General features: G+C 46.4%; 1 protein-coding gene and 1 long non-coding RNA gene across 6 annotated transcripts in view; one reads left to right on the top strand and one right to left on the bottom strand.

The window, feature by feature from the left end:
• LOC141278940 (uncharacterized) overlaps positions 1 to 23,550 on the bottom strand; it is a 39,362-nt gene extending 15,812 nt beyond the window's left edge. The window contains exons 1-3 of one of the 2 annotated variants that reach the window (XR_012332397.1): positions 23,116 to 23,550; positions 20,355 to 20,478; positions 12,856 to 12,943 (exon numbers count right to left, since the gene is read on the bottom strand). This is a non-coding gene — a long non-coding RNA (uncharacterized lncRNA). The remainder of the gene's footprint in view (positions 1 to 12,855; positions 12,944 to 20,354; positions 20,479 to 23,115) is intronic. The other variant, XR_012332398.1, reaches the window with a different exon arrangement.
• SLC25A37 (solute carrier family 25 member 37) overlaps positions 22,371 to 26,414 on the top strand; it is a 43,730-nt gene continuing 39,686 nt past the window's right edge. For 2 of the 4 annotated variants that reach the window (XM_033857649.2, XM_033857651.2), the window contains exon 1: positions 22,574 to 22,706. Coding sequence is in view for 1 of the 4 variants with exons in the window: in XM_033857648.2 (XP_033713539.1) it covers positions 22,491 to 22,706 (216 nt within the window). In the remaining 3 variants the exon portion in view is untranslated. Of the gene's footprint in view, positions 22,707 to 26,414 lie in introns of all 4 variants that reach the window. The other 2 variants (XM_033857648.2, XM_033857652.2) reach the window with 2 other exon arrangements.

Here is a 26,414-nt window from a genome sequence, read left to right as displayed (position 1 = left end):
AAAAGAAACCAGTTATTCGTCAAGGATTGCTGGAAGTTCAAAAATTCTTAAAAAGTTAAGAATATACCCTTATATTCTTTAAATATACACTTTTAAATATACCCTCCCTGTCCCACCCCCCAATTTAAATACATAGCACTGTGTTTGGGAAGAGTGGCAGGTTTTATTGCAAAATTAGGTAATTCCCCAAAGTCTGGAAGTATAGAAAAAGGTTCTGGGAATCGTTTAGCTTGGTTCGGGGGGTTCTAGGCAAAGGGCTCTTGTTTTTTACTCACCGATGTTCCATTAACCAGGACACTCCAGGGACTTGACTTAAGATTTACTGACAATAAATATTTAACTACAGTTAAACTTAGCTACTTTCTGGGAGTGAGTTTTCTCAGCTGGCTGAGAGTTTTCATCTCTTTTACATTTTTACATTGTAATGATTTGGAGTAGAAAAATTTCTAGAATGTTTTACGTACTTTTCTGCCTTCTTAAACAGAACACAGAGTATCTAGTTTCAGTTTTCCCAACTTTGCTCTTTCTAAAGGTTGCCACATGGCACACTTATCAGAATCTGTCTATAGCAACACCCTCTTTCCTGCTAATGGCTGTAGAAGTTAACTTCTTGGAATTGTTTGTAAAATAATCAGTGTGCGGTGCTCACACTAAGAGGATTCCCTAAGATAAAAGAACACACAAACTTTATGGCATCTATTTTGGCTGTTTCACACACCCCCTTTTATTCCCCCCCCCCCACTTTCTTGTTTTCAGTAATGTTCTAAAGTGCTGGCCTCAAGTCTGGAAGGTGGTACAGGTAGAAAAGAAAGAGCAGCATTATTTATTGCAAAACTGTGATCTCTATCAATGTCAAAGCTTTTGCTGTTGGCACAGAGCTCTTGCCACAGAACTGAGTTGCCAATAGATGAAATGTGTGAATAACCCTAAATTAAGACAGAAACCATAACCTTATAGCAGTTACACAGTATCTACTAGAAAAATTTGTGGTTTTACACAAGAATTTCCCAAGATACAGAAGGTGACTGTTAATGAAGCCTTTGTGAGTAACAGCCTTATACATCTGAGAAAAATAGGGTTTGTATAGAGCTGGGTCTATAATCTCAGGCCTACTCTTTGCAAAACCAGAAGGGGGAAGGGAAGGGAGGGTATAAAACGTAGCCACATAGAGGGAACTTTCCTCAACATAATAAAGGCCATATATGACAAACCCGCAGCCAACATCGTCCTCAATGGTGGAAAACTGAAAGCATTTCCACTAAGATCAGGAAAAAGACAAGGTTGCCCACTCTCACCACTCTTATTCAACATAGTTTTGGAAGTTTTAGCCACAGCAATCAGAGAAGAAAAGGAAATAAAAGGAATCTAAATCGGAAAAGAAGAAGTAAAGCTGTCACTGTTTGCAGATGACATGATACTATACATAGAGAATCCTAAAGATGCTACCAGAAAACTACTAGAGCTAATCAATGAATTTGATAAAGTAGCAGGATACAAAATTAATGCACAGGAAACTCTGGCATTCCTATACACGAATGATGAAATATCTGAAAGTGAAATCAAGAAAACACTCCCATTTACCACTGCAACAAAAAGAATAAAACACCTAGGAATAAACCTACCTAAGGAGACAAAAGACCTGTATGCAGAAAATTATAAGACACTGATGAAAGAAATTAAAGATGATACAAATAGATGGAGAGATATACCATGTTCTTGGATTGGAAGAATCAACATTGTGAAAATGACTCTACTACCCAAAGCAATCTACAGATTCAATGCAATCCCTATCAATCTACCACTGGCATTTTTCACAGAACTAGAACAAAAAATTTCACAATTTGTATGGAAACACAAAAGACCCCGAATAGCCAAAGCAATCTTGAGAATGAAAAACGGAGCTGGAGGAATCAGACTCCCTGACTTCAGACTATACTACAAAGCTACAGTAATCAAGACAGTATGGTACTGGCACAAAAACAGAAAGATAGATCAATGGAACAGGATAGAAAGCCCAGAGATAAACCCACGCACATATGGTTATCTTATCTTCGATAAAGGAGGCAGGAATGTACAGTGGAGAAAGGACAGCCTCTTCAATAAGTGATGCTGGGAAAACTGGACAGGTACATGTGAAAGTATGAGATTAGATCACTCCCTAACACCATACACAAAAGTAGGCTCAAAATGGATTAAAGACCTAAATGTAAGGCCAGAAACTATCAAACTCTTAGAGGAAAACATAGGCAGAACACTCTATGACATCAATCACAGCAAGATCCTTTTTGACCCACCTCCTAGAGAAATGGAAATAAAAACAAAAGTAAACAAATGGGACCTGATGAAACTTCAAAGCTTTTGCACAGCAAAGGAAACTATAAACAAGACCAAAAGACAACCCTCAGAATGGGAGAAAATATTTGCAAATGAAGCAACTGACAAAGGATTAATCTCCAAAATTTATAAGCAGCTCATGCAGCTTAATAACAAAAATCAAACAACCCAATCCAAAAATGGGCAGAAGACCTAAATAGACATTTCTCCAAAGAAGATATACAGACTGCCAACAAACACATGAAAGGATGCTCAACATCATTAATCATTAGAGAAATGCAAATCAAAACTACAATGAGATATCACCTCACACCAGTCAGAATGGCCATCATCAAAAAATCTACAAACAATAAATGCTGGAGAGGGTGTGGAGAAAAGGGAACACTCTTGCACTGCTGGTGGGAATGTGAATTGGTACAGCCACTATGGAGAACAGTATGGAGATTCCTTAAAAAACTACAAATAGAACTACCATATGACCCAGCAATCCCACTACTGGGCACATACACTGAGAAAACCATAATTCAAAAAGAGTCATGTACCAAAATGTTCATTGCAGCTCTATTTACAGTAGCCCGGAGATGGAAACAACCTAACTGTCCATCATCGGATGAATGGATAAAGAAGATGTGGCACATATATACAATGGAATATTACTCAGCCATAAAAAGAAACGAAATTGAGCTATTTGTAATGAGGTGGATGGACCTAGAGTCTGTCATACAGAGTGAAGTAAGTCAGAAAGAGAAAGACAAATACCGTATGCTAACACATATATATGGAATTAAAAAAAAATGTCATGAAGAACCTAGGGGTAAGACAGGAATAAAGACACAGACCTACTAGAGAATGAACTTGAGGATATGGGGAGGGGGAAGGGTAAGCTGTGACAAAGCGAGAGAGGCATGGACATATATACACTACCAAACGTAAGGTAGATAGCTAGTGGGAAGCAGCCGCATAGCACAAGGAGATCAGCTCGGTGCTTTGTGACCACCTAGAGGGGTGGAATAGGGAGGGTGGGAGGGAGGGAGACGCAAGAGGGAAGAGATATGGGAACATGTGTATATGTATAACTGATTCACTTTGTTATAAAGCAGAAACTAACACACCATTGTAAACCAATTATACTCCAATAAAGATGTAAAAAAAAAACCCAACAAAACAAACAAAACAAACGTAGCCACGAAGCTCAAGTATCACAGATAAGGACTTTTCTTATGCATATGTCGCGTTCTTCATTTTTCTTCCTATTGCAATAACCAGGCAGCAACACAGAGAGGTGATGATTCACAACTACATTCCAAGGCTCTGAGTGCAGGAAGTTATGGCTCATTTGATGTTATCAGTTAGCTGGGGTGGGGGGTGACCAGATCTAATAAAAACACATAGGACGAAAGTTCTAAATTCCTTTCAGAAGGAGTGCTCTCACCCTAAGCATCGCAGGACCTGTGTAAATTGCTCCTGCAATGTGTCTATGTGAGATTAACTCACAGAAATACTGTAGGAGAGAGATGGTCTGTTCGTAAGTCTCAGCCAGGGCTACGATGTTCATCTCTAGCAGATGCAGAGCAGATGAGGGCTCCCAGTGAGTCGATGTTGTTGCAATGAAGATGCGAAGGGGATGGCGCCGAAAGCATAGGAGTCAGGGATAGATGGGCTGTCTCTTCGCTTCCCCACCTCTGTGTGCCTCCGTCTGTCTTCAATAAATGGGGAGGCTCACCCTTTCCCCTGCCTTACAAAAGTCCAGCCTTAGAAAAGTCTAGCCTTAGAAAAGGCAAAAATAAATGATGCCCATGGAAATGCTTAGAGTTATTTGGGGAGGAAGCGGGTTGTGTTAGATTAAGTATGGTATTGTCTCTCCTGAGAGGCCTAATCCTCATAAGGGAACAGGACAAAGCTCTGTGGTTTGTCACCTGATCCTCCTTAGGGTAAAGCTAAGTCTGAGGGTCGGTTCCCATTCTAGGAGATTTGGAACACCCACAGCCTTGGGAGGGCATTGTGAATGTGCCTGAACTCCTAGAATACTGGTCCTGGAAAGGGTCCGAAGATCACTTCCCTCATTCTATAGACACAGAAATGAAGGCCCAGAGAGGTGAAGGGGCTTCTCCGAGGTCACACAGCTATTGCCAAATCCAGGGCTTCAGTTGACAAGCCCAGAGGCCCAGAGAGGTGAAGGGGCTTCTCCGAGGTCACACAGCTACTCCCAAATCCAGGGCTTCAGTTGACAAGCCCAGAGCCCTTTTCACAGACCTTCTCAAAGTGGCGTGCTCTGAGATTGCATGTAGCAAAAGAGGACTGCAGAATCACCTGATGTGTATACAGGGGCGCCAGGGAGGTGGCGGTAGCGGTGAGGAGAGTTGTTCAAATGCAGATTCCTGGGCCCTACCCCAGACCTACTGAATCAGAATCTTTGGGATCAGTACCTGAGAATCTGTATTTTAGCATGAAGCTATTCTTACACAGCCCTGCTTTATTTCAACAACACCTTGAAGTGTTGCTTCTAAATGACCTATGTAGAGTGGCGACCCTTTATAGACAGTCTCCTAGAGAATGTGGAAAGAACATATGCTATTAGTTGCCACCAGACAATGCCATGCCCTCAATTAGCGACAATGTATGACAGTCAGCCTCATGTCCTGTAGGCCACAGTCATACCCTTGAATGTTCTGAACAATCAAAACATTTGGGAAACAAACACAACTCATGTGGTCCAGTCCCTTTAAGAGCCTCTCTTCCCCTGGGTTCTGGAATGGGTGTGCTCTCCTCGGCAGGTCACTCCCACTTTATCTTACTGTCCCCGCCACCTCTCTGAGACATCTCCCTTCATACACGTGTCTCTGGCCTGAAAGCAGATGGTTTCTGATACAGGGCTAAACCCACCCCTCCCTTAATCAACCAAAAGTGCTCTGGCAAGTCTAGGGGAGATAAATATAGCTGTATTCCCTGTAGGAACTTCTTGGGAGGTTAAATATGGTGTGTGAACAAGTGATGGAATTGCTAGCAGCTTCCACTTAATGCCCATAAAGGGCCCTTTGCACAAAGACATCAGCTGTGCCGGGCACTTCCAAGCAGAGTTAATCTGAAAGGGAAAACCTCTGAACCCAGGTGGATCCCTGGTTACTCCATAATGGCTTGAAGCTTAGGGAGGATTTGTCTCTTGGGTGCCCATGCACCTGATTGCTCCCCGTGTGCCTCCCAACAGGTCCTCACCTGGCTCCAGACGGCTCTGCTGGGGTTAGAGCCTTTGCAGTGTCCTCCTCTGCCCAGGCAGCACCAGCAAAGATGGAGCCAGATTTCAAGATGGGTCCCATCAGGGAGAACCACTCATTAAAAGACAACCTTCACGTCAGCAAAAACCCAAGGTGGAGCAAAAGAGGACTGCAGAGCTTTCCTTCGGTCTGCATTTATTTTTTAAAAAAGGTATTTTGGGGACTTCCCTGGTGGCGCAGTGGTTAAGAATCCACTTGCCAATGCAGGGGACACAGGTTCCAGCCCTGGTTCAGGAAGATCCCACATGCCTCAGAGCAACTAAGCCCGTGCGCCACAACTACTGAGCCCGCGTTCCACAACTACTGAAGCTTGCACACCTAGAACCCGTGCTCCGCAACAAGAGAAGCCACCACAATGAGAAGCCCACGCACCGCAACGAAGAGTAGCCCCTGCTCGATGCACCTAGAGAAAGCCCGCGTGCAGCAACAAAGACCCGACACAGCCAAAAATAAATACATAAATAAATAAATATATATTTTTAAAGATAGTATTTAGGCTTAAAAGGAGAGGTAGGAAAGGACTGTTATTTGAATTTCTCTGAAATTTGCTTTAGAAAACAAAACCAGAGGCTCCAAGGAAGCAGGAGCCAGGTGTCTCCCAAACTCAGCTCAGCGTCTAGCAGCTAAGACGGTGCTCAAAAATGATGTGTCAAATGAATAAGCCACTATCTGGGTGTGACCACTGGCGGTACGGCCACTTCTTGCTGAGTGTCATTCATTGACACCATGGTGACTGAACCATGGTCCAGGGTAGACTTCTAGACTCAGGAACCCGCTTTTGTTGGCGCCTTGAGAGTATTCTGATTTCTCAGGGGCTGATTCGTATGTATCAGAGTCCCAAGATTAATATGTGGAACTGGAATGCCAAGTTACCCAGGAATCACAGAGAGAAATAAATGTGCTGGGGCCTCACATGTCCCCTCTCTGTGCGACAACCCTCCTGGAAACCACAGGTGACCAGATGGTGACCTGGTGGGCAGAGAGCCAGAACCAGGGGAACTAGGAGAATCAGACGTTTCATGGTAACAAGATAAGTAACAGGGCTTTATACAGCCATTCAGCCAAAGGCACACAAATACAGCCCTGCCATCAGCACTCACGGCCCCTGTGTGTCCTGGCATCAGGCAGGCTGTCACAGGAGGGGCCGCTGAGGCTTTGCAGAGGCTGCATCTTTCTTCATCTCTACACAGACAGGTGTCGCTGAGGTTTCCATCTGTGACGCTCCTTTTACTTCCAGATTTCAAGACCATTTCTGACCAGCCCATTCTTTTCCCCCATCCCCCAGTTTTATGGAGATAAAATTGACATAAACACTGTATGAGTGTAAGGCGTACGCATAATGAGGTACATATGTTGTGAGAAGGTTACCACAATAACTTTAGTTAACATCCATCACCTCATACGGTTACAAAACTTCTTTTCCTCGTGATGGGAACTTTTAGGATCTATCTCTTAGCAACTTTCTGGTTGAGAGTCCGCCTGCCGATGCAGGGGACACGGGTTCGTGCCCCGGTCCGGGAAGATTCCACATGCCGCGGAGCGGCTAGGCCCGTGAGCCATGGCCGCTGGGCCTGCGCGTCCGGAGCCTGTGCTCTGCAACGGGAGAGGCCACAGCAGTGAGAGGCCCGCGTACCGCAAAAAAAAAAAAAAAAAAAAAGCAACTTTCAAGTATACCACACAGCAGTGTTAACTGTCGTCGTCATGTTTTACATCACATACCCAGGACTTATTTATCTCATAACTGGAAGTTTGTACCTTTTGATCCCCTTCCTCCAATTCCCCTCTCCCCCACCTCCAGGAACCACAAATCTGTTCTCTTTTTCTATGAGTTAGGTTTTCTTAGATTCCACATCTAAATGAGATCATACGGCATTTGTCTTTTTCTGTCTATTTCACTTAGCAGAATGTCTTCAACGTCCACTCTTTGTTTTTCTTTAATTGAAATATTGTTACTTTCAATCCATTATCAGTCAGATTTTAGGAACCTGGACGTCCTCTTCTCTCTTTCAGGTGACAGCCCACCTCTGATGTACTGTGTGCAGACTTGCGACACACTCAGAAGAAAGCTAAATTTCCCTCATTGCCAAAGTGGTGAGCGTTATCGTTCTGTAGGCCCCCAAGTACTAACTGACAGCAATTATAAATCAGATTTCTAGATAGAAGATCAGTTTAGGGATTTTTCTTTTACCTTTCTACCCCTACCCCTCTCAGTGCCATGGGTATATTACAAAGAGCTTAGATGGATGACGGTGGAAACCTCCAATGTCAGCTAAGAAGGCCATTACTACTGAGGAATTCACTAGTGGGGACTGTCTGCACTGCCTGCGGAGCTCTGGTTTCATTTAGGAATAGAAATGTTCAGCCTGTGAGATCCAGCACATGGCAACAATCAAAGCACCACCCGGAAGTCAAGAGGAATAGAAAACAGTAGAATCAGAAGGAAGTGACGGGGCTTCCCTGGTGGCGCAGTGGTTGAGAGTCCGCCTGCCGATGCAGGGGACGTGGGTTTGTGCCCGGTCTGGGAAGATCCCACATGCCACGGAGCGGCTGGGCCCGTGAGCCATGGCCGCTGAGGCTGTGCGTCCGGAGCCTGTGCTCCACAACGGGAGAGGCCACAACAGTGAGAGGCCCGCATACAGAAAAAAAAAAAAAAAAAAAAAGAAGGAAGTGACGATCAGAGAGCACACAGGACCAGGGTCAGTGCTCGCGGGCACTTGATGTTCGTTGACTGACGGCCTGACAGACTGAATGAATACCTAAATAATCCCAGCGCCTCATTACACAGAGGAGGAATTGAAGCCACAGGGGAGGTTAATTTGCTGAGTCATACAGCTGAGCAATGGCACCTGGGCTTATAGGGGATCTGAGTCTCAGCTCTGTGCTCGTGTTATCACAATGATGGCAACTGGGTAAATCAAGGAGAGCTGGGGTGGAGAGGAGGAAATAGGGAATCATAAAAGAGTAAAATGATTTAAAATACAGGCATACCTCGCTTTGCTGAACTTTGCTTTATTACGTTTCGCAGATAACTGCGTGTTTTACGAATCGAACGTTTGTGGCAACCCTGCATTGTCAGATGATGGTTAGCATGTTTTACTAATAAAGTATTTTTAACTGAAAATGTGTACTTTTTTTTGGCCTAATGCTATTGCGTACTTAATAGACTACAGCATAGTGTAAACATGACTTTTATTTTTTACTTTTTGTTAAATTTTTATTGGAGTATAGTTGATTTACAGCGCGTTAGTTTCAGGTGTACAGCAAAGTGAATCAGTTATACATATACATATATCCACTCTTTTTTAGATTCTTTTCCCAAATAAGCCATTACAGAGTATTGAGTAGAGTTCCCTGTGCTATACAGTAGGTCCTTCTTGGTTATCTATCTTACATATAGTAGTGTGTATATGTTAATCCCAATCTCCCAATTTATCCCTCCCCCTGTGAACGTAACTTTTATATGCACTAGGAAACCAAAAAAATTCATGTGACTCGCTTTATTGCAATACTTGCTTTATTGTGGTAACCTGGAACCAAATCTGCAGTATGTCCAAAGTATTCCTGTAATTATGGAAGAGGAACCCAACCAGCATCAACCTCAGAGTTTGCCCCTGTCCTGCCTTCACACTCTTTCCTCCTTCCTCCCTTCCATCCAGCGTCTCCCTGGACGCTTTTAACTTCCTCTTGCTTCCACCTTCAGGCTCTCCCCTCTATATCCCCTGGAGTCGACATATATGCATCCCATACTAAATAAAACCCTCACTAGATCCAGCTCCCTTCAAAACATGGCCTTGTTTCTCTTTACTTTTTACCATCCAGCTCCTTAAACAAAAGAAACTAGACGTGCATCGTCCAGTGTGGTAGTCACTAGCTTCATGAAGCATTTGAAGCGTGGCTGGTCTAAACTGAGATGCGCCGTGAGTATGAAGCATACACCGATTTCAAAGACAGTATGAAAGAAGAATGTAAAATATCTCATCATAATTATTTTGAATAAGTTGGAATAAACAAAATATATTATTAACATTAATTTTCCCCGTTTCTTTCAACATTTTTAATGTGGCAACCAGAAAATTTAAAATTACATTTGTGGCGTGCGTTGTATTTCTATTGGGCAGTGCTGGTCTAGACTCTGCTTCAAAGCATTTAAAGACCACCTCGAACACAAAGTGCAATGTTCATAAAATTAAAACGGGTGTTGAGTCTATGGAAGAGGTTGTGTTCTCAAACCATCATTTTCAATAACCTTTTAAGTGAGGACACGCAGAGGTTGTGTGTGACGTGGGAAATCATGATGGAATTAACGTGGTGACCCGCTTGTTAATCAGGGAACTTGACCCTGAAAGGATAGTAATGATACAGCTAATGTTGGTTCAGGCTTTATGCCTCTCATAGGACATCCTGGCCTTCTTAACATCCTCAGAAGTTGTTTGAGGATGTGCCTTCCTGAGGACAGCTTAGCACCTTCTGGGACCTAACAGGAATGCCCATGGGGGTCATTTGATGCCCCACGGTGGAGGAGGAAGAGTGCGGAGTCAGCATGGAGTTAGTGGAAGACCTGGGCCCAGATGCTAGCTCAGCATGACCTCATAGAAGTCACCAACACTCTAGGTTTCCTCCTTGGTGCAATCTTTGTGCTGTAGCATAGTGCTTTCTCTGGAGTTCCCATCTTTCTGTTTTACACTTAGAACTGGGGAGGCCTTGAGGAAATGACTGGAGATCTTTAAGCCTCCATTTACTGTTTGTAAGATGGAGACTAGGACAGTGCTGTCTTACAGGGTGATGGAGAGTCAACGAGATAATCCATGTCTAGTGGATGCCCAATAAACATTAAGAACAAATAAAAGCTTAAAAACTGAAAGGGATCTTAAAGGTCACCCAGTTCAACTCCCACCCAAACTCAAGGATGCCCTTATATTTCCCCTGATATCTGGCCTCCCCTTGTTCACTGCCAATGGAGGGAACCTCACTGTCTCACAGGGCAGAACTTGCTTGTTTGTTTTTAAATTTTATTTTATTGTGATAAAATATACCTAGCATAAATGTTACCATTTTAACCATTTTTAAGTGTACAGTTCTGTGGCATTAAGTACATTCGCTTGTTGTTGTATAAACTTCCCAGCTCCAGAACTTTTTCATTATCCCAGACAAAAACTGTACCTACTAAACAATAACCCCCCATTTCCCTGTCTCCCCAGACCCTGGTAACCACTGTTCTTTCTGTCTCTATGAACTTGACTACTCTAGGTATCTCAAGTAAGTGGAATCCTACAGGATTTGTCCTTTTGTGTCTGGTTTATTTCATTTAGCATGATGTCTTCAGGAGTCATCCACATGGTAGCATGTGTCAGAGCTTCTTTCCTTTTAAAGGCTGTATAATATTCTATTGTACATGCACACAACCTTTTGTTTATCCATTTATCCGCTGATGGATGGTTTTGAATGTCTCTAACCATCAGTTCCTCCACCAAGTGAGCTGAATTGTGCCTTCCTGTGACTTAAACCCTTCTGCCCAGCTCTGCCCTTGGGCCAGAGCATCAGACTGGCCTCCTTCCCACAAGAATCCCTGGATGTGAACCACCAACTCCTCAAAGGCTAAGCAGTATTTCATAATTTCCAGACCCTTTGCCATTGTGGTTTGAATCTTTAGACCCACTTCAACTTGCTGATCTCCTGTTCAGAAGGAATCATCCTAAACTGAGCTGATTTGTTCTGGACCCTGGAACTAACCTCCCTTACCTGGACCCTACTCACACAGCCTAAGAATGCATTGCCTTTTTTGGGGGGCAGCCATATTTCACTGATGCCTCTATTGAACACGTTATATTGGGTGCCTCGAAAGGTGAGGCAATTCAGTTAGCAGTTTAGGGCTTGAGCTCGGGGGCCAGACCTCCTAGGTCAGAATCTGAGATCCATCCCTTACTGTGTGCCATTGGGCCTCAACTTCTCAGGGCCTTGTTTCCTTATCTATAAAATAATAATAATGGTAGAACCTGCCTCATTGGATGGCTGTGGAGGTTACATGAATTAGTGCCCGTCAAACATGAGAAGAAGGCGTGGCAATCAACAAATGTGCTATTTCTCTGCGCAGGGCACTGCGCCAGGTGCTGGGGGCAGGCAGGCAGCCAGGAAGACCAGCTATGGGCTCTTTGTGGTTCCCAGTCTAGCGAAATGGTTGGACAAGCAAACCATTACATGACAACCAGAATTTATTCATGGGCAAACATGTAATTAAAAGATATGTTTTTAAGTAGAAAGAAACCCCAATTACACTACAGTGTATAAAGTCTTATGAGGAGAGGATTGCAGGGTGACATGGGGGCACAGCAGGGAGACACCTAACTTACCCTCACTTATTCACTCAGTCATTCATTAAAAATAAATTCGAATTGGTGCAGCCACTATGGAGAACAGTACGGAGCTTCCTCAAACAACTAAAAATAGAGTTTCCATATGATCCAGCAATCCCATTCCTGGGCATTTATCTGGACAAAACTATAATTTGGAAAGATACGTGCACCCCTCTGTTCATAGCAGCACTATTTACAATAGCCCAGACATGGAAGCAACCTAAATGTCCATTGACAGAGGAATGGATAAAGAAGACGTAGTACATATGTACAACGGAATACTACTCAGCCATAGAAAAAGAATGAGATAACGCCATTTGCAGCAACGTGGATGCACCTAGAGATTATCATACTAAGTGAGGTAAGTCAGAAAGAGAAAGACAAATACGGTATGATATCACTTACATGTGGAATCTAAAACATGACACAAATGAACTTATTTACGAAACAGAGACAGACTCACAGACATAGAGAACAGACTGGTGGTTGCCAAGGGGGAGGGAGAGTGGGGGAGGGATGGATTGGGAGTTTGGGATTAGCAGACGCAAACTATTATATATATGCATGACAATCACTTTGCTGTACACCAGGAACTAACACAGCATTGTTGAGTTACAGGATTGTAAATCAACTATACATCAATAAAATAAATTGATGGGCTTCCCTGGTGGTGCAGTGGTTGAGAGTCCGCCTGCCGATGCAGAGGACACGGGTTCGTGCCCCGGTCCGGAAAGATCCCACATGTCGCGGAGCGGCTGGGCCCGTGAGCCATGGCCGCTGAGCCTGCGCGTCCGGAGCCTGTGCTCCGTAACGGGAGAGGCCACAGCAGTGAGAGGCTCGCGTACCGCAAAAAATAAATAAATAAAAATTGTTTTTAAAAAGCAAAAATAAATACTTACTGGGTTCCTACCAGCGTTAGGTACTATTGTTGATTCTGGGAAGTAGCTGTGAACAAGACAAAGATCTCTCTCCTGGGGAGCTTACATTCTACTGGTGGGAGATGGACAAAAACATAATAAATACAAATAAATAATAAAAATTAGATTGTACATTAATACCTACAACTCTACTGTCTATTAGAGGCAGAGCTGGCATGATTCTTGATAGATCATATGTTCTATGTGAGCGACAATTAGCATTTTGGGATGAATCCAGGGGTTTTGACTTGAACAACTAGAAGCAAACCCGTGAAGTCAGGATGCTTCCCAGAGGAAGTGGCATCTAACTGGGGACTGGAAGGACAAACAGTGGCCGTCCAAGTGAAGAGAGCCAGGAAAAACGTCCTGGGAGCTGGAGCTTGTCCCAAGCTGATGGGCAACTACAGCATCATGCGAAGTCTTACCAGTTCAAGAGGGCCTGTCCTGCCTTGCTTGTCCGTAAGGTTCAGGATTTAAGGGCACAATTTTATCAATATGTTTTTAGAGATTTAAAAAAACAACTTTGACTTTTAGCCTTCTGTAAAGCTACTCCTAGTATTGCGTCTTCCAAGAGGTTGATAAGTTTGCATTCCATGACTTTTTCCAGTAGTTGATTAAAAAAAATAGTTGAATTGAACTTGGTCAAGGACAGGGTACTGTGTGACACCTCCCTTGCTGGTATTGGCCCCATTAAGCAACCTCCTTGGGTAGTACAGCTTACAAATCAATCCAACCATAAAATAATACAACATGGCCTGCATTTCTCCATCTAACTCTGTAATAACAGCCCTAAGAATCAAATGAGATAAGATATGAGAAAGTGCGCGAAAACTTTCCAGAGTTCTACAAGTTGCCACTATTTAGTATGACTTGGCCACCAAACTTCTGGGAATGAAGAGACATGGAGATTAAGTTAGGACTCTGCTGTCATAGGACAGGTGATTAAAGGACAGAGCAGCCTCTCTGTATTTCCACCTGTATAAATGTGCTACATTGCAATAACCTCACACCTGGGCAAGTGCACAGCCTTTTAAAAGAAACATGCCTTACTTGCACCAAACTGATCAGTTTTGAGAGATGGCTATAGCTCTTGAAGTGACTTTTGTGAATGTGAAGCAAATGGTGAGAATGTGAATTGGTCCTTTTTATGATAATATGGAAAGGAAATCTGTTAACTGTAGCAAGTAGTGTTCATGTCCTGATTTTATATACTTGCATTTATCAAAACATTTTGATAAAAATGTTACAGACTTGCATTTTTGAAAAATAAAAAGAACACTTAAAAAGCAGAATCAACTGCTGATTAAGAGACAGAAAATCTTTGGTGAACATCAGCGTGCTATGAAAAACGTCCGTGGCTACTGTAAGAGCTAAAAACATTTGTCAAACACTAACGGGGAAATGACATTTCTGAATACATAAATACATATACATATATAGAGTGCTATATATATTTTCTTTTTTAATCCTGTAATGTAGGAATTAATGTGCCCGTTTTATAATTGAGAAACTAGACTCAGAGATGCTAAGTAATTTTTCAAAGGACACACAGCTAGATAGTGAGTGGTAAGTCAGGACGTCTGAGTTCAAAGTTCATCTTTTCTGCTATGCTCTGCTTCCTCCTCAATCGATTAAACACATGCCTGTTGCTCTCCTTTTATGTGCAGGAATCTGTGCTAGGTTCTGGGCCTACAAAGGAGCATAAACCAGAGATTCGGCTCTCCAGGGCTTAGGGTCTAGATGGGGGACCAAGGTATGTTCTGAAACAAACTACAGTACAAGGAAGTAAATGGTAAATGTCATGTGGGTGAGGTAGTACACACATCCTAGAGAAGTTCAGTGGAGAAAGATGTGTGTGGGCTGTCTGGGTCAGGGAAGGCTTCCTGGAGGAGGGCACATTTTATTTATTCATTTGCATTTATTCGTTCGTAGCCTACTCTGTGCCAGGCACGGTTCTAGGCACAGGGACAGAGCTGTGAAGATGTGACACCCAATGTCTGTTTCCTTGAAACTTACTCTGTGTGATAGTCAGAAACACACACACACACACACACACACACACACAGAGAGAGAGAGAGTGCAAGAGGAAGAAAAAACAAACAAAAAAACAAACAAAGATAAATTAAGAAAGTAATGAGTGCTATACATTTTTTTAAAAAGTGATTGTGGTACTGGTTTAATTTGTTCTCTCTGAGGAAGTGACATTAAAGCTGGTACTTGAAAGACAAGAATCTATCCATGGACTTACATATACTACCAAATGTAAAATAGATAGCTAGTGGGAAGCAGCCACATAGCACAGGGAGATCAGCTCGGTGCTGTGTGACCACCTAGAGGGGTGGGATAGGGAGCGTGGTGGGGAGACGCAAGAGAGAGGGGATATGGGGATATATGTATACGTATAGCGATTCACTTTGTTATAAAGCAGAAACGAACACACCATTTTAAAGCAATTATACTCCAATAAAGATGTTAAAAAAAAAAAAAGAATCTATCCATGGGAAGAGCGGGCACTGGACATTCCAGGCAGGGGGAATATCATCTCCATTCTCCTAAAGAGCGCATCTTCTATGCTCAGCAATCTATTGAATGGTTGGAAATATGGCAGCTATTGCTGCCTAGAGGATTGTGATCAACACGTTCTCAATGATGGTAAGGCTCAGGGTGAAACTCACCTGCGGAATCTGGCAAATGCGGGCGTGTGCTAATGTGCTATGTCAGGGGAACCCGGCCAGAGCGAGCATCGATGACTATTGGTTTTTACAGAGAAGGCATCTGAGATAAGACTAATGACCGCAATAAAGGAGTCTTATCAGCTTCTAGGGTTATTTCAAAGGTGGGTGAATTGAAAAAGTACTGAATGGAACACCTGGGTTTTTATCCCAGTTCTTCCACTATCCACTTCTGTGTCTGTGGACAAGTTACTTTACCTCTTGGACCTCTTTGGTCACCTGTGAGATGGGATTATAGACTATATCATATTCTAGGTCTCTTCCACTTCTCAGGCTTTGCAACTCCATGCTCCCAAGAAAAGTAGCACCCTGTTTTAGCATTTGTGACATGTATCAATACTTTGGAAGAAAAGAAAATGTCCCTTTTATCTCTCTTCTCCACTGTCTGTGCTCAGAGCCTCAGGAGCTATGGTGCAACATGGTTTAATTTCCTGGAGCTCATGAATGTCTGTAGCATTTTAATGTTATTATATAGGAATATGGAGCTCCTTTGAAGGAAACTCTTACTACTGTAATAAATATTGATCATTTACTCAATTTACATCCTCAAAGAACTTGAGGCAACATAACTATAATAATAAATAGAAGGTTGGGAGAGCCAGGAAGGAGGCGTGAAAGAGTGACAGGGTTCAGCTCACTTCCTGAGGGTCAGAGAAGACTTCCTGGAAGGGGAACCATCTGAGCTGAGAAATGAGTACCTGTGACAGGTGGGGCATGGAAGGCAAGTTTAGGCTATAAGCAGGACGACCATATCCTAGTTTCCCCAGGACGGTCTCAGTTTCTACCTCTGTCCTGGTGTAATTCTCACCAGTGTCCCTTGTCACTCTCAAAAAGCATCCCAGTTTGGAAGATAAATTACACAGTCGCCGTAGCTATAAGTGACACTCTCTCAGAGGCCTGAATCTCCCCATGGCTGACAGGATCTGAGAGAAGAAGAGAGAAGCCAGGAATGACTGTAAACTTGCCAGTTGGTTGCTTGGTAAAACAGAGGTAAGATACAGGAAAAAGTAGCCTGAGAAGGAGTTGTCAACTAGGAGGAAAGATTATGAATTCAGTTTTAGATTGGACAGATAGAGCTGGAAGGCACAACACTGGGTCCAACTCTTCCTTTTGAAGATAAAGGGACGCGGGCAAAGGATATGAGTCAGGACTGGAACCCGGGCTTCTCCCCCGACAGCCTGCAGCTCTAGCCTCTCACCACCACCACCCACCCCCGTCTTGAGCTCAACAGTTTTCCTCCAATATTCATGTCTGCTCGGAACCTGTGCCCTTTTTAGAAATATCTGTGCAAATATAATCAAGCTAAAATGAAGTCATCCTGGCGTAATCCAATGACAGGTGCCAAGGAACGTCGAGGATTGCAGGGGAGCCGCCAGAAGCTAGGAAGGGGCAAGGAAGGATCCTCCCTTAGAGCCTTTGGAGGGGGCATGGCCCTGCCAACACCTTGATCTTGAACTTCTAGCCTCCAGGGCCATGAGAGAATATACTGCTGTTGTTTCAAGCTGCCCGTTTGTGGTGTTTTGTGACAGCAGCCCTAGAACACTGATCTACCATCTGAGCTTCACATGGATCTGAGAGGCACGAGAACATATGGGGCTGGAGTGCAGAGGAGTGGTCAGGATTAAAAACAGAGCCTGGGCTGGGAATGGGAACATGGGAATGGAAGCGAGGACCAAAGGGAAGAGAAGAAAGGAGCTCTGAGGACAGACTGTCAGGAGGAAGGAGAGGCCGAGGAGGCAGACGGTGCTGCCTGAAGGGCAGGAAGAGAGCGGAAGTGAGGGAGGAATTCCTGAGGAGGCGGGCTTCAGAGGTTCCCGCCAGGAGAGGCGGGCTGATCCGGCAGTGAGATCATTGGTGACCTTTTCAAGAGCTCCTTTCGAAAAGTGCGGGAGTGAAGAACCTAGGGGTAAGACGGGAATAAAGACACAGACCTACTAGAGAATGGACTTGAGGACACAGGGAGGGGGAAGGATAAGCTGGGACAAAGCGAGAGAGGGGCATGGACATATATACACTACCAAACGTAAAATAAATAGCTGGTGGGAAGCAGCCGCATAGCACAGGGAGATCAGCTCGGTGCTTTGTGACCACATAGAGGGCTGGGATAGGGAGGGTGGGAGGGAGGGAGACGCAAGAGGGAAGAGATATGGGGGTACTTGTATATGTATAGCTGAGTCACTTTGTTATAAAGCAGAAACTAACACACCATTGTAAAGCAATTATACTCCAATAAAGATGTTATTAAAAAAAAAGTGCAGGAGTTAGAAACCACGGGAAGGCTTCAGGAGTGAATGCCTTGTAAGGAGGGATGGCCAGGGGCGATCATTCTTTCTGGGGCTTCAGAATGGAGGAGAGAAATAGGGCAATAGCTTAAGGCGTGGAACGGGGAAGAGGGATTTTATTAGGCTATGGAGGATTGAGTATATTTGTGGAAAAAGATGAGGAAAGGGAAAGATGACAGATGGAAGCTCTTTTGGTGGGTGGCTACGGATGGCCCAAGGTCACCCATGCAAACACACAGATGTGGCACACCCTACCCACAATTCAGCCACTGCTTGGCCTCCACTGGGGCCTCAGGGCTCCTCTGCTACCCATTCCGTCCACCTCTGGGGCCTTGAGACATCTGCTAGCTGATGGGTTCTTGAGTGAGAGTGGGAATGACGGCAGTGCAGAGACCCTGATGTGAGGAGGGTATGGCTAGCATCGTTGGGTCTCATCTGTGAAAGTGCAGGGGGCAGCTGCCATGGAGGATAGCACACGCATCCACAGGACAGGAGTCAGGGTGGGGGGTGGCTGTCGCACAGCAGGGGGGCCCAGCCCTATCACAAGGGACTCAGCAGCAGAGTCTGCAGCAGTGCGAGCCCGGCAGGCTTCTGGGAGGCAGAGCTGGGCAACACTCCTCTCTCAACCCGCTGATTAAACTACCAGCTCGGACCCTCTCTTGTCACCACCTTTCATAAAAGGAAGCCCCGTAAACTGAGGCAGCTCTGCCTTCTCTGTGCCTGGTGGCCCACCCCCCCATCCCTTCCTTATTTGATGGGGGGCTCTGGAGGGAGGCTAGCTTTTGGCCTCCATTTCTTCTGTCTCAAGGAGGGACTCATCCCTAAGGATGAATCACAGATAGAGCCTTTAGGGGACACAGTGCTGTCTTTAGGAAAGCAAGAGGTTCTGGGATTATAGGGTCAGATGTGTAAATGAGGGAGACACCCTGCATGTCTAGAGGCCCGCGCAGCCCTTCCAACGTATACACTTGACTTAAAGATAACGCAGATGTGGAGGAGTTCACATTGTGAAAAACAAAGGCAAAATGCACACCCCACCTGGTACCCAGCACACGATGATCTAGGAGACATCACACCAGCTGCAGTCCCTCCATGGTCCGGGCCTCCCTTCTGTTAGAGGAATTCTGGGGCTCCAGGGGGAGACACAGCATTGGCTAAATTCTGGGTAGGGTGTTAATATATCTGTGTGTTGCATGGGTGGGCAGGTGGATGCCAGGGTTTAAGTAATTATTGTGAAAAAGGTAGGATTTTGGAGGAAGCCTGGACCTCTTAACTCTATACTCTTAACTCCTTTCTGTCCTCTTTCCTCCCAACACCCCCAAATTGTATGTACTTCACCACGAGCTTCTATTCTATTTTTTTCTGTATTTCATTCACCATGTGTTAAGTGGCAGTGCCCATGGTAAGCGGGTGAGGAAGCATGCCAACCAAAAGGGTCACAGCCACATAGCTGCTAAATGGTGGAATCTGGGCTTGAACAGGCCCATGACTCCAACTCAAGTGCTCTTCCCCCTACACCCTCTGTAACTTCCCGTTTCTAAGCGGAGCTTGACTCCCGGCTGGGCTAAAGCAGCATGATGACGTCTTCAGAACTTCAACATTCGGGAACTTTATGTAAGACTCGGCTGGAACCAGCAAGTCATTCTGAGTCTCCTGGTTTACCCCACAGGGCAGGATCTCCGCTCTGCTCCTGGGTCCTTCCAGTGCTGCCTCCTTGTTGGCAGTGTGGTCAAAGCACTGGGTTATGGTGTCTGGGATCTCACCCCTCCTTGCAAGCAGGCCTTCCTCAAAGATCTAAGACCACGTCTGGCTGCTGCACTCTGACATCTAGGGAAGCCTCCTTCATTATGATGCCCATTTGCTACTATACAGAATATTGTTGGATGGGAAGGAAGAGCTGAAACCTAGGCGGGGACTCCAGAGATGATTCTCAGACCCATACCTCCAAACTGGCTTCCCAAGGGAACCTCCACCGCATCCTCAAAGGTGAAGGCCACCTGTGGAAGCTATGGTGCTGCCACCATCCCTGCTGCCACTCCCACTGCCACAATTGCCTCTCAACATTCATGAACTTGGTGTCCGGACCCTGCAATGCTATCGTAACAGGCAAGCCACTGCCCATCCCAACTGCTCCTAACCCTATGATTTCACTAGGCAGCGTATAACTTCAAAGCAGCAGGAAGGTGGTCTCTATCTGCTCTCCACTTCCCAGATCTCCCTAGTTCACCTAACTGGCAGAATATAAATTATATCTAGACTCCTAGTTGCAAAGGAGTCTGAGAAATGTGGTTTCAAATTTTCTGGTCACTACAGTACAAGGAGAAGTTTAAGATGGACGCTGAGGGCCAAACCACCATATATATTGGTGAGAAAAAATATTGAATATTCAAAATAAATATTCCAAAGATTTTCTAAATGCTTCTGGCTTAACGTTTGTTTAATGAAATTTAAAAAAAGTCTTAGGTACCTGAAGATTATGGGCATGTTCACAAGTGCCAAGAGTCCTCTTAACCATCCACAAGCTTACTTTTCTGCACCACTATCACCATTGCAGAGTTCAGGGCGTTTCTCATCCGTTGGGAGATTAGATCCTAAAAAGAATGATCCATTTTCATTCTTTCCATTTTTTCAATTATAGAAACAATACAAGCATTGTTTGTCTGAAAAATATAGTAAAAATACCTCTAATCCTATGTCACTATCACAATAACCACTTCACTCTTTTCCTCTGCATATTTACATCTTTGTGAATGTAATGTTCATAGAATTTTGTTTTGTTTTCTCACATAACATTGCATCATAATTATTTCCCATGTCGTTGCGTAGCCACAATTTTAATGGCCCCATAATATTTCATGAATACAGGTATCATAATTTGCTCAGCCAATGTTCTCTAGTTGAACATTTTGGTTGTTTCCAATTATTTATTACTATGAATAATGCTTTGAAGAGCGTCATGCATATTCAGACAGTTGTGTCACATTCCCTGAAGTGGGACGATGAGTTAATATGTACTGGTTAAAGGGTATCCATTTTTACACGAGTATCAACAGGTTTTGACCAACGTTTCTTCAAAATCACCTCTGGCAAAAGCAATTACTAAATTGTTCTCCAGCAATTACTAAATACAGAGCGTGTTTCTACCTAGCCCATCCTTAGCACCGGTCTTGGGAGCGACTTTTGGCAGCTACCAAAATTGGGGAAATGGTGCCCTTGGCTATGAAGACTCTATTGACATCACTGAATCTCAAATCCCAGAGAGCTGCCTGGGTTGTTATGACCCAAATCTTGGGACCAGGGTGAGGCCAAAGAGGGTGTGCAGCATCTTCAGGGTCTCCTGCACCTTTTCATATCTCAAGGCACAGCTTTTCTGACCAGAGAAGCCTTCTTTGGATAAGGTGCAGTAAAAGTTGATCAGCTCCAGCCAAATCTTAAGCCCAGAACATGCACATTTAGATGTGCAGATGCCATGCTTTCAGGGAGCCTTAGATAAACAGGCAGGTTACTCCCCTACTTTTTGATTACTCCCCCTTCCCCCAGATGGAGAAAGACAATATTATTTAGGTTAGAATAAAACAGTCTGGGTTACACTTTATTTAAGAAGATAGCTTGGGATGAGTTTGAGATCGAGAAGACCAGAGTCTTTAAAGATAGGCAGATGCAATCCTGCACTCTCTTGGCCACTTTGCACCCTACTGTGAGACCAGGCTTCCAGAGCCCCTCCAGCCCCAGGAAAACGTGCTGAAGGCGCCTACTCAGAAGGGCTCCATCCTGGTGACTACTTATTGCCCGGTCCAGGGCAGGGTGGATTTAGCCTCTTGGTGAGAATAAGGAGGCACAAGTTTTGCTCTATGTATTATGTGTTTTCAGTGAGACAGAAAAATTCGAGTAAGTGGCCGTTCTCCTCAACGAAGCAGCCTGGCCCAGCATCTTGAGTTTTCACTTTGTTCCCTCCACGGGACATGCTCTCGAGCTGCACAAAAGGAGGTGCACCCCTCATATCGCGCAGTGGGTCCTCAATTCTAGAACTCCACTCCACCTCCACGTGTGCCTCCACCCCTCCCCTCCTCCAGCCACCATAACTGCTCCATAAATGACGTTCGCAGCAACTTCCCCCCTCCAGGCCTGAGGAATGCCAAAGCTTGCTGAGCAATACTGTTTGCAAAATCCCCGGCTCTGGGGGCAGATTTTCCGCTGCTCCGAATCTCCCTCCAGCCTCAAGCATTGCCCAATCCCTACGGTCCGGCTTACCCTCCCCAGCGACTGCCCCAAACCAGGCAGCACCACCCCAACAGGAGGTAAGACAACTTCCCGGGACACCCCAACGTCTCCTTTCGCCCCCATCCGGTAGCTTGGAAATTTGCACTGGGCAGTGACGTCACACTGGGAGGCGGGTCCCCACTGTCCCGCACACCAATGGTGCGGCAGCGGCCGGCCTCTACTTTCCCAGTGATTGGTGCCCCTCTGCTCCACCCCAGCCCGCCATGGCGTCAGGCGCCGCAGCACCCGGGAGGTGGTTCCCACTTTAAAGAAGTGAAGTTTTTCGCCCCCTCCCCCTCCCCGCCCGCCTCCTGCAGCCTCCCGCGCCCAGCGGAGCCGGCGGATGGAGCTACGCTGCGGCGGCGTAGGGAGCCAGGCTGGAGGGCGCAGGATGGATGGGGACAGCCGAGATGGCGGCGGCGGCGGCGGCTGCAAGGACGCCGGGTCGGAGGACTATGAGAACCTGCCGACCAGCGTCTCCTTATCCATCCACATGACAGCCGGAGCGATGGCCGGGATCCTGGAGCACTCGGTCATGTACCCGGTAGACTCAGTGAAGGTGAGGCGCGAGGGGACTTTAGGGACGGAGCGAGCGGAGAGGAGAGCGCGCGCGCGTGCGTTTGCATCCCGCGCAGGAGCAGCCTGGATGCAGCTCTCCGAAACCGCGCTCTCCTCGGGGCCGCGGCGCCCCGGGTCTCCTGGGTCTCACCGGGAGTTGGCGCGCGTAGCCGGGGCGCCGAGGAGCGCGCTGCGCAGCTCCTTCCGCTGTGCGCCTGGGCCCTGGGGGCACCCCCCGCGCCCACGAGGGTGCCCCAGCCGGCGCCCCGCTCCGCCGCTCCCGCCGAGTTCCCGGCCCGGGCTGCTGGCGGCGCTGCGGCCGGCGAGGAGGAGTGGCGAGCGCCGCTGGCCTCGGTGGTGGCGGCGGGGTTCCCGAGGGAGGCGGCCAGTGCAGCTTTGCACAGTCTTACCACTGTCTGGCCACGCGATCGGAGAGTTTGCGGTCCCGGGTCGTTGCGGCTCCAGCTGGCGCTCCCGGTGTCCAAGCCGTGGCGAGCGGCGTCCGCCGGCCGGTGCCGGGTGGCCGAGGCTGCCCACACGTGCGCTGTCCCGGAGGGACCCGCCGCCGGGAGCGCTAACCACGCTCGCGCCGAGGAACGTGTCCCCGGTCCGGCCGGCCCGGCCACCCGCCCTCCGGCTGTCGAGCCGCTGAGAGGCAGTAAGACTTGCAATGACATTTGCCTTCTCATTTTGTTTCAGGGAGGCGGGCAGGCAGGGAGAGCGTGTGCTATACAGCCTTTCTTACGGTTTGTGTAATAGAGATTCAGTTGGCCCGGTACTTCCCGGGTAGTTTTAAATGCATTTCTGTAAGGAGGCAGTTTTAGCCAGGCGGATTTTGCCTGAGTTGACCTCAGTCAGCCTGTTCAGGATACCGAATGGCTAGGGGATAGAGTGCTGAGGGGGAGTAATTCTAGTACTGACACATCGCACTTTTGTGGGCAGAACTCATCTAAAACACACAGCAACCCTGGGGATTAACAGATGAAGAAACCGTGGCACAGAGAGGTGAACAGATTAGCCTGCCCGGGCTCATGAGCCACTGTATCCTCCGACTCCAGCCTCAGTGTGCTTTGGGAGATTTGGGGACCTCTCCGGGTGGCAGTTATCTTGGAAGGCAGGCCCAGCAGAGTTCCCCAGTTAGCATCTGTATCTTGTTGCTGATGCTGGCCCCATGTGAGTGGCGTGAAGGCCAGAATGTCTAATGCAGAGGGTTTTCCCTGCCCTGGGCAGCTCTCAGAGCTGGCAGTCAGGGGCTGCACAGACACGGGTCCAGAGAGAAGACCATGGGCATTGGCAGTAAGGTGAGCCCAAGTCTTATATTGTGCTGCTGGGACTGAGCCATCACCCCTTCTCTCCCTCCGGCAACCCAGTGGGGAATTAAGGGAATGGTCCTTGCCTGCCAGGGTTACAGAGGCCACAGGGAGATCTTGTCTTTTAGGTTTCCGAAGCTGCTCCAGGAAAGACCCTGGACAGATACCAGGTGGCATTTGTGTAGGAAAGAATCCCTCACATGTAATAAAATTCCCCATGTTTGAAGTTGTTGTCTCAGGCGCCTTGGACAGAGTGTGGGAAAGTTAGGAGCAGGGAGATGTTATTTGAGCGGCACCAGACCCACTGGGTCGTGGAGATGAATGTTCCAGGGACCTGTACCACTTCTGAGGCCCTTGGTCTCTGCTGTGAGTTTGGTTCAGGGCATCATTTTAGTTTATCTTTAGGATTAGGAATAGTCAGTCATGCCTTTTGAGCTCCCTGTGACACTCTGAAGAGGCATTAATCTCACGTGTTTAAATGTTGTGATCTGTGTTTCGTTTCCTCCCTGCCCCTCCTTCTGCCCCATGGACGCTGGTCTGTTTTGATCCATTTGTCACTGTGTACTTAGTATTACTTTCCGTAGCGGTTGGTTTTCACCTGTGACCAGGTTAACGTGGTGTGTATGATCGAAGGAGCTGGTCTTCCTGTCCTAGGCAAGTCATTCTGTGGGGCTTGACTGTAAAATGAAGTCTTGGGTTAACTAACCAGGAAGGTTTTCTTGGTTCTGCGATTATAATCCTAGCTCTGAATAACGACCCTTAGGGGTTCTTCTGGTTTTGAGCATGCAGGTTTGGCTTTAAAGCCCCTCTTGTTTTTTGGCTACAACTTTCTTGGATTACTCTTTTCACTTTGCAGCAGGGATGAAAGGCACAGAGTTAAGTGGTATGAGCCCCGCTGTGTGACCCCAGTGAGGCTGTGGCAGAGTGCCAACGTGTGCCAAGACCAGCATGGTTGTCATGTGTCCAACATGAGATATGCTTCAGTCACGGGAATGCTCTACTTGGGGAGACCTTCACTGTGTTCTTCTTAAATATTTGGGAAGATGAAGACTGTGAGTAATTGAATCAGGAGCCCTGGGCTGGGGTTCAAGCCCGGCCCCTAACTTGTTTCATGCCTTAGGCACGGTTCTGTGTCTTAGTTTTGTCACTAGTAAAACGGAGGCTGTGGACCAGTTCAGTATTTCCCATTTGTAACCTGTCCCCCTTTCTATGAACACAGAACACTCGTCCTCTTTTTTTTTTTTTTTTTTTTTTTGTGGTACACAGGCCTCTCACTGTTGTGGCCTCTCCCGTTGCGGAGCACAGGCTCCGGACGCGCAGGCTCAGTGGCCATGGCTCACGGGCCCAGCCGCTCCGCGGCATGTGGGATCTTCCCGGACCAGGGCACGAACCCGTGTCCCCTGCATCGGCAGGTGGACTCTCAACCACTGCGCCACCAGCGAAGCCCCCACTTGTCCTCTTTACATTCTTGAAATTTCAAAAAGTTATTACACCTGAAGACAAATCAATGTAAGTTGTATCTTGAAAGGGAAAAAAAAAAGTTTTCTTTGATTTCATAAGGCACACAGTTTTAACCTGTTCTTGTAAAGTTCAGTGAGAGTGTTGGATGGGCCTGCTTTTTCCAGTTTTTCTCTCCTAGGCAGTGTGAACCATGGTGCTCAGGGGTGGTCACTTTCATTTCTGAGCCCAGCGAGCTGTTAGGTTGGGTCATTGAGTGCAAATAGGTCAGCCTTGCTAATGCTTCCCACTGTAACATTACATACATTTTCCCATGAAGTCCCATCCCCCCCACCATGTCACCTTAATGATCTGCATTTTTCAAACTGGGTGGTGACCCATCAGTGGGAGCAACATTTTTTTAAAAATTAATTAATTAATTAATTTGGGGCTGTATTGGGTCTTCGTTGCTGCGTGTGGGCTTTCTCTAGTTGCTGTGAGCGGGGGCTACTCTTCGTTGCGGTACGCAGGCTTCTCGTTGCGGTGGCTTCTCTTGTTGCGGAGCGTGGGCTCTAGGCGTGCGGACTTCAGTCGTTGCGGCACATGGGCTTCAGTAGTTGTGGCTCGCGGGCTCAGTAGTTGTGGCTCGCGGGCTCTAGAGCGCAGGCTCAGTAGTTGTGGCGCACGGGCTTAGTTGCTCTGAGGCATGTGGGATCTTCGCGGACCAGGGCTCCAACCAGTGTCCCGTGCATTGGCAGGCGGATTCTTAACCACTGCGCCACCAGGGAAGTCCCGGGAGCAACATTTTTAAAAAGCCAGATTGGTGCGAGTACAGAACACGGGCACGTGTGGCATGCGGTAAGGAGCAGTGTCGCTCCATGAATTTCTGCTTGGGTGTGTGTGTGTGTGTGTGTTCCCTGAGTGGCTGTGTAAAGTGCACTTCTGGCTGGGGATTATGGACA

The sequence above is a fragment of the Tursiops truncatus genome, chromosome 6 (genome assembly GCF_011762595.2).
Source record: "Tursiops truncatus isolate mTurTru1 chromosome 6, mTurTru1.mat.Y, whole genome shotgun sequence".
In the NCBI taxonomy this organism is placed as follows: Eukaryota; Metazoa; Chordata; class Mammalia; order Artiodactyla; family Delphinidae; genus Tursiops; species Tursiops truncatus.
Note: the sequence above shows the minus strand (reverse complement) of the source record. Positions and strands in the feature narration are given on the sequence as shown.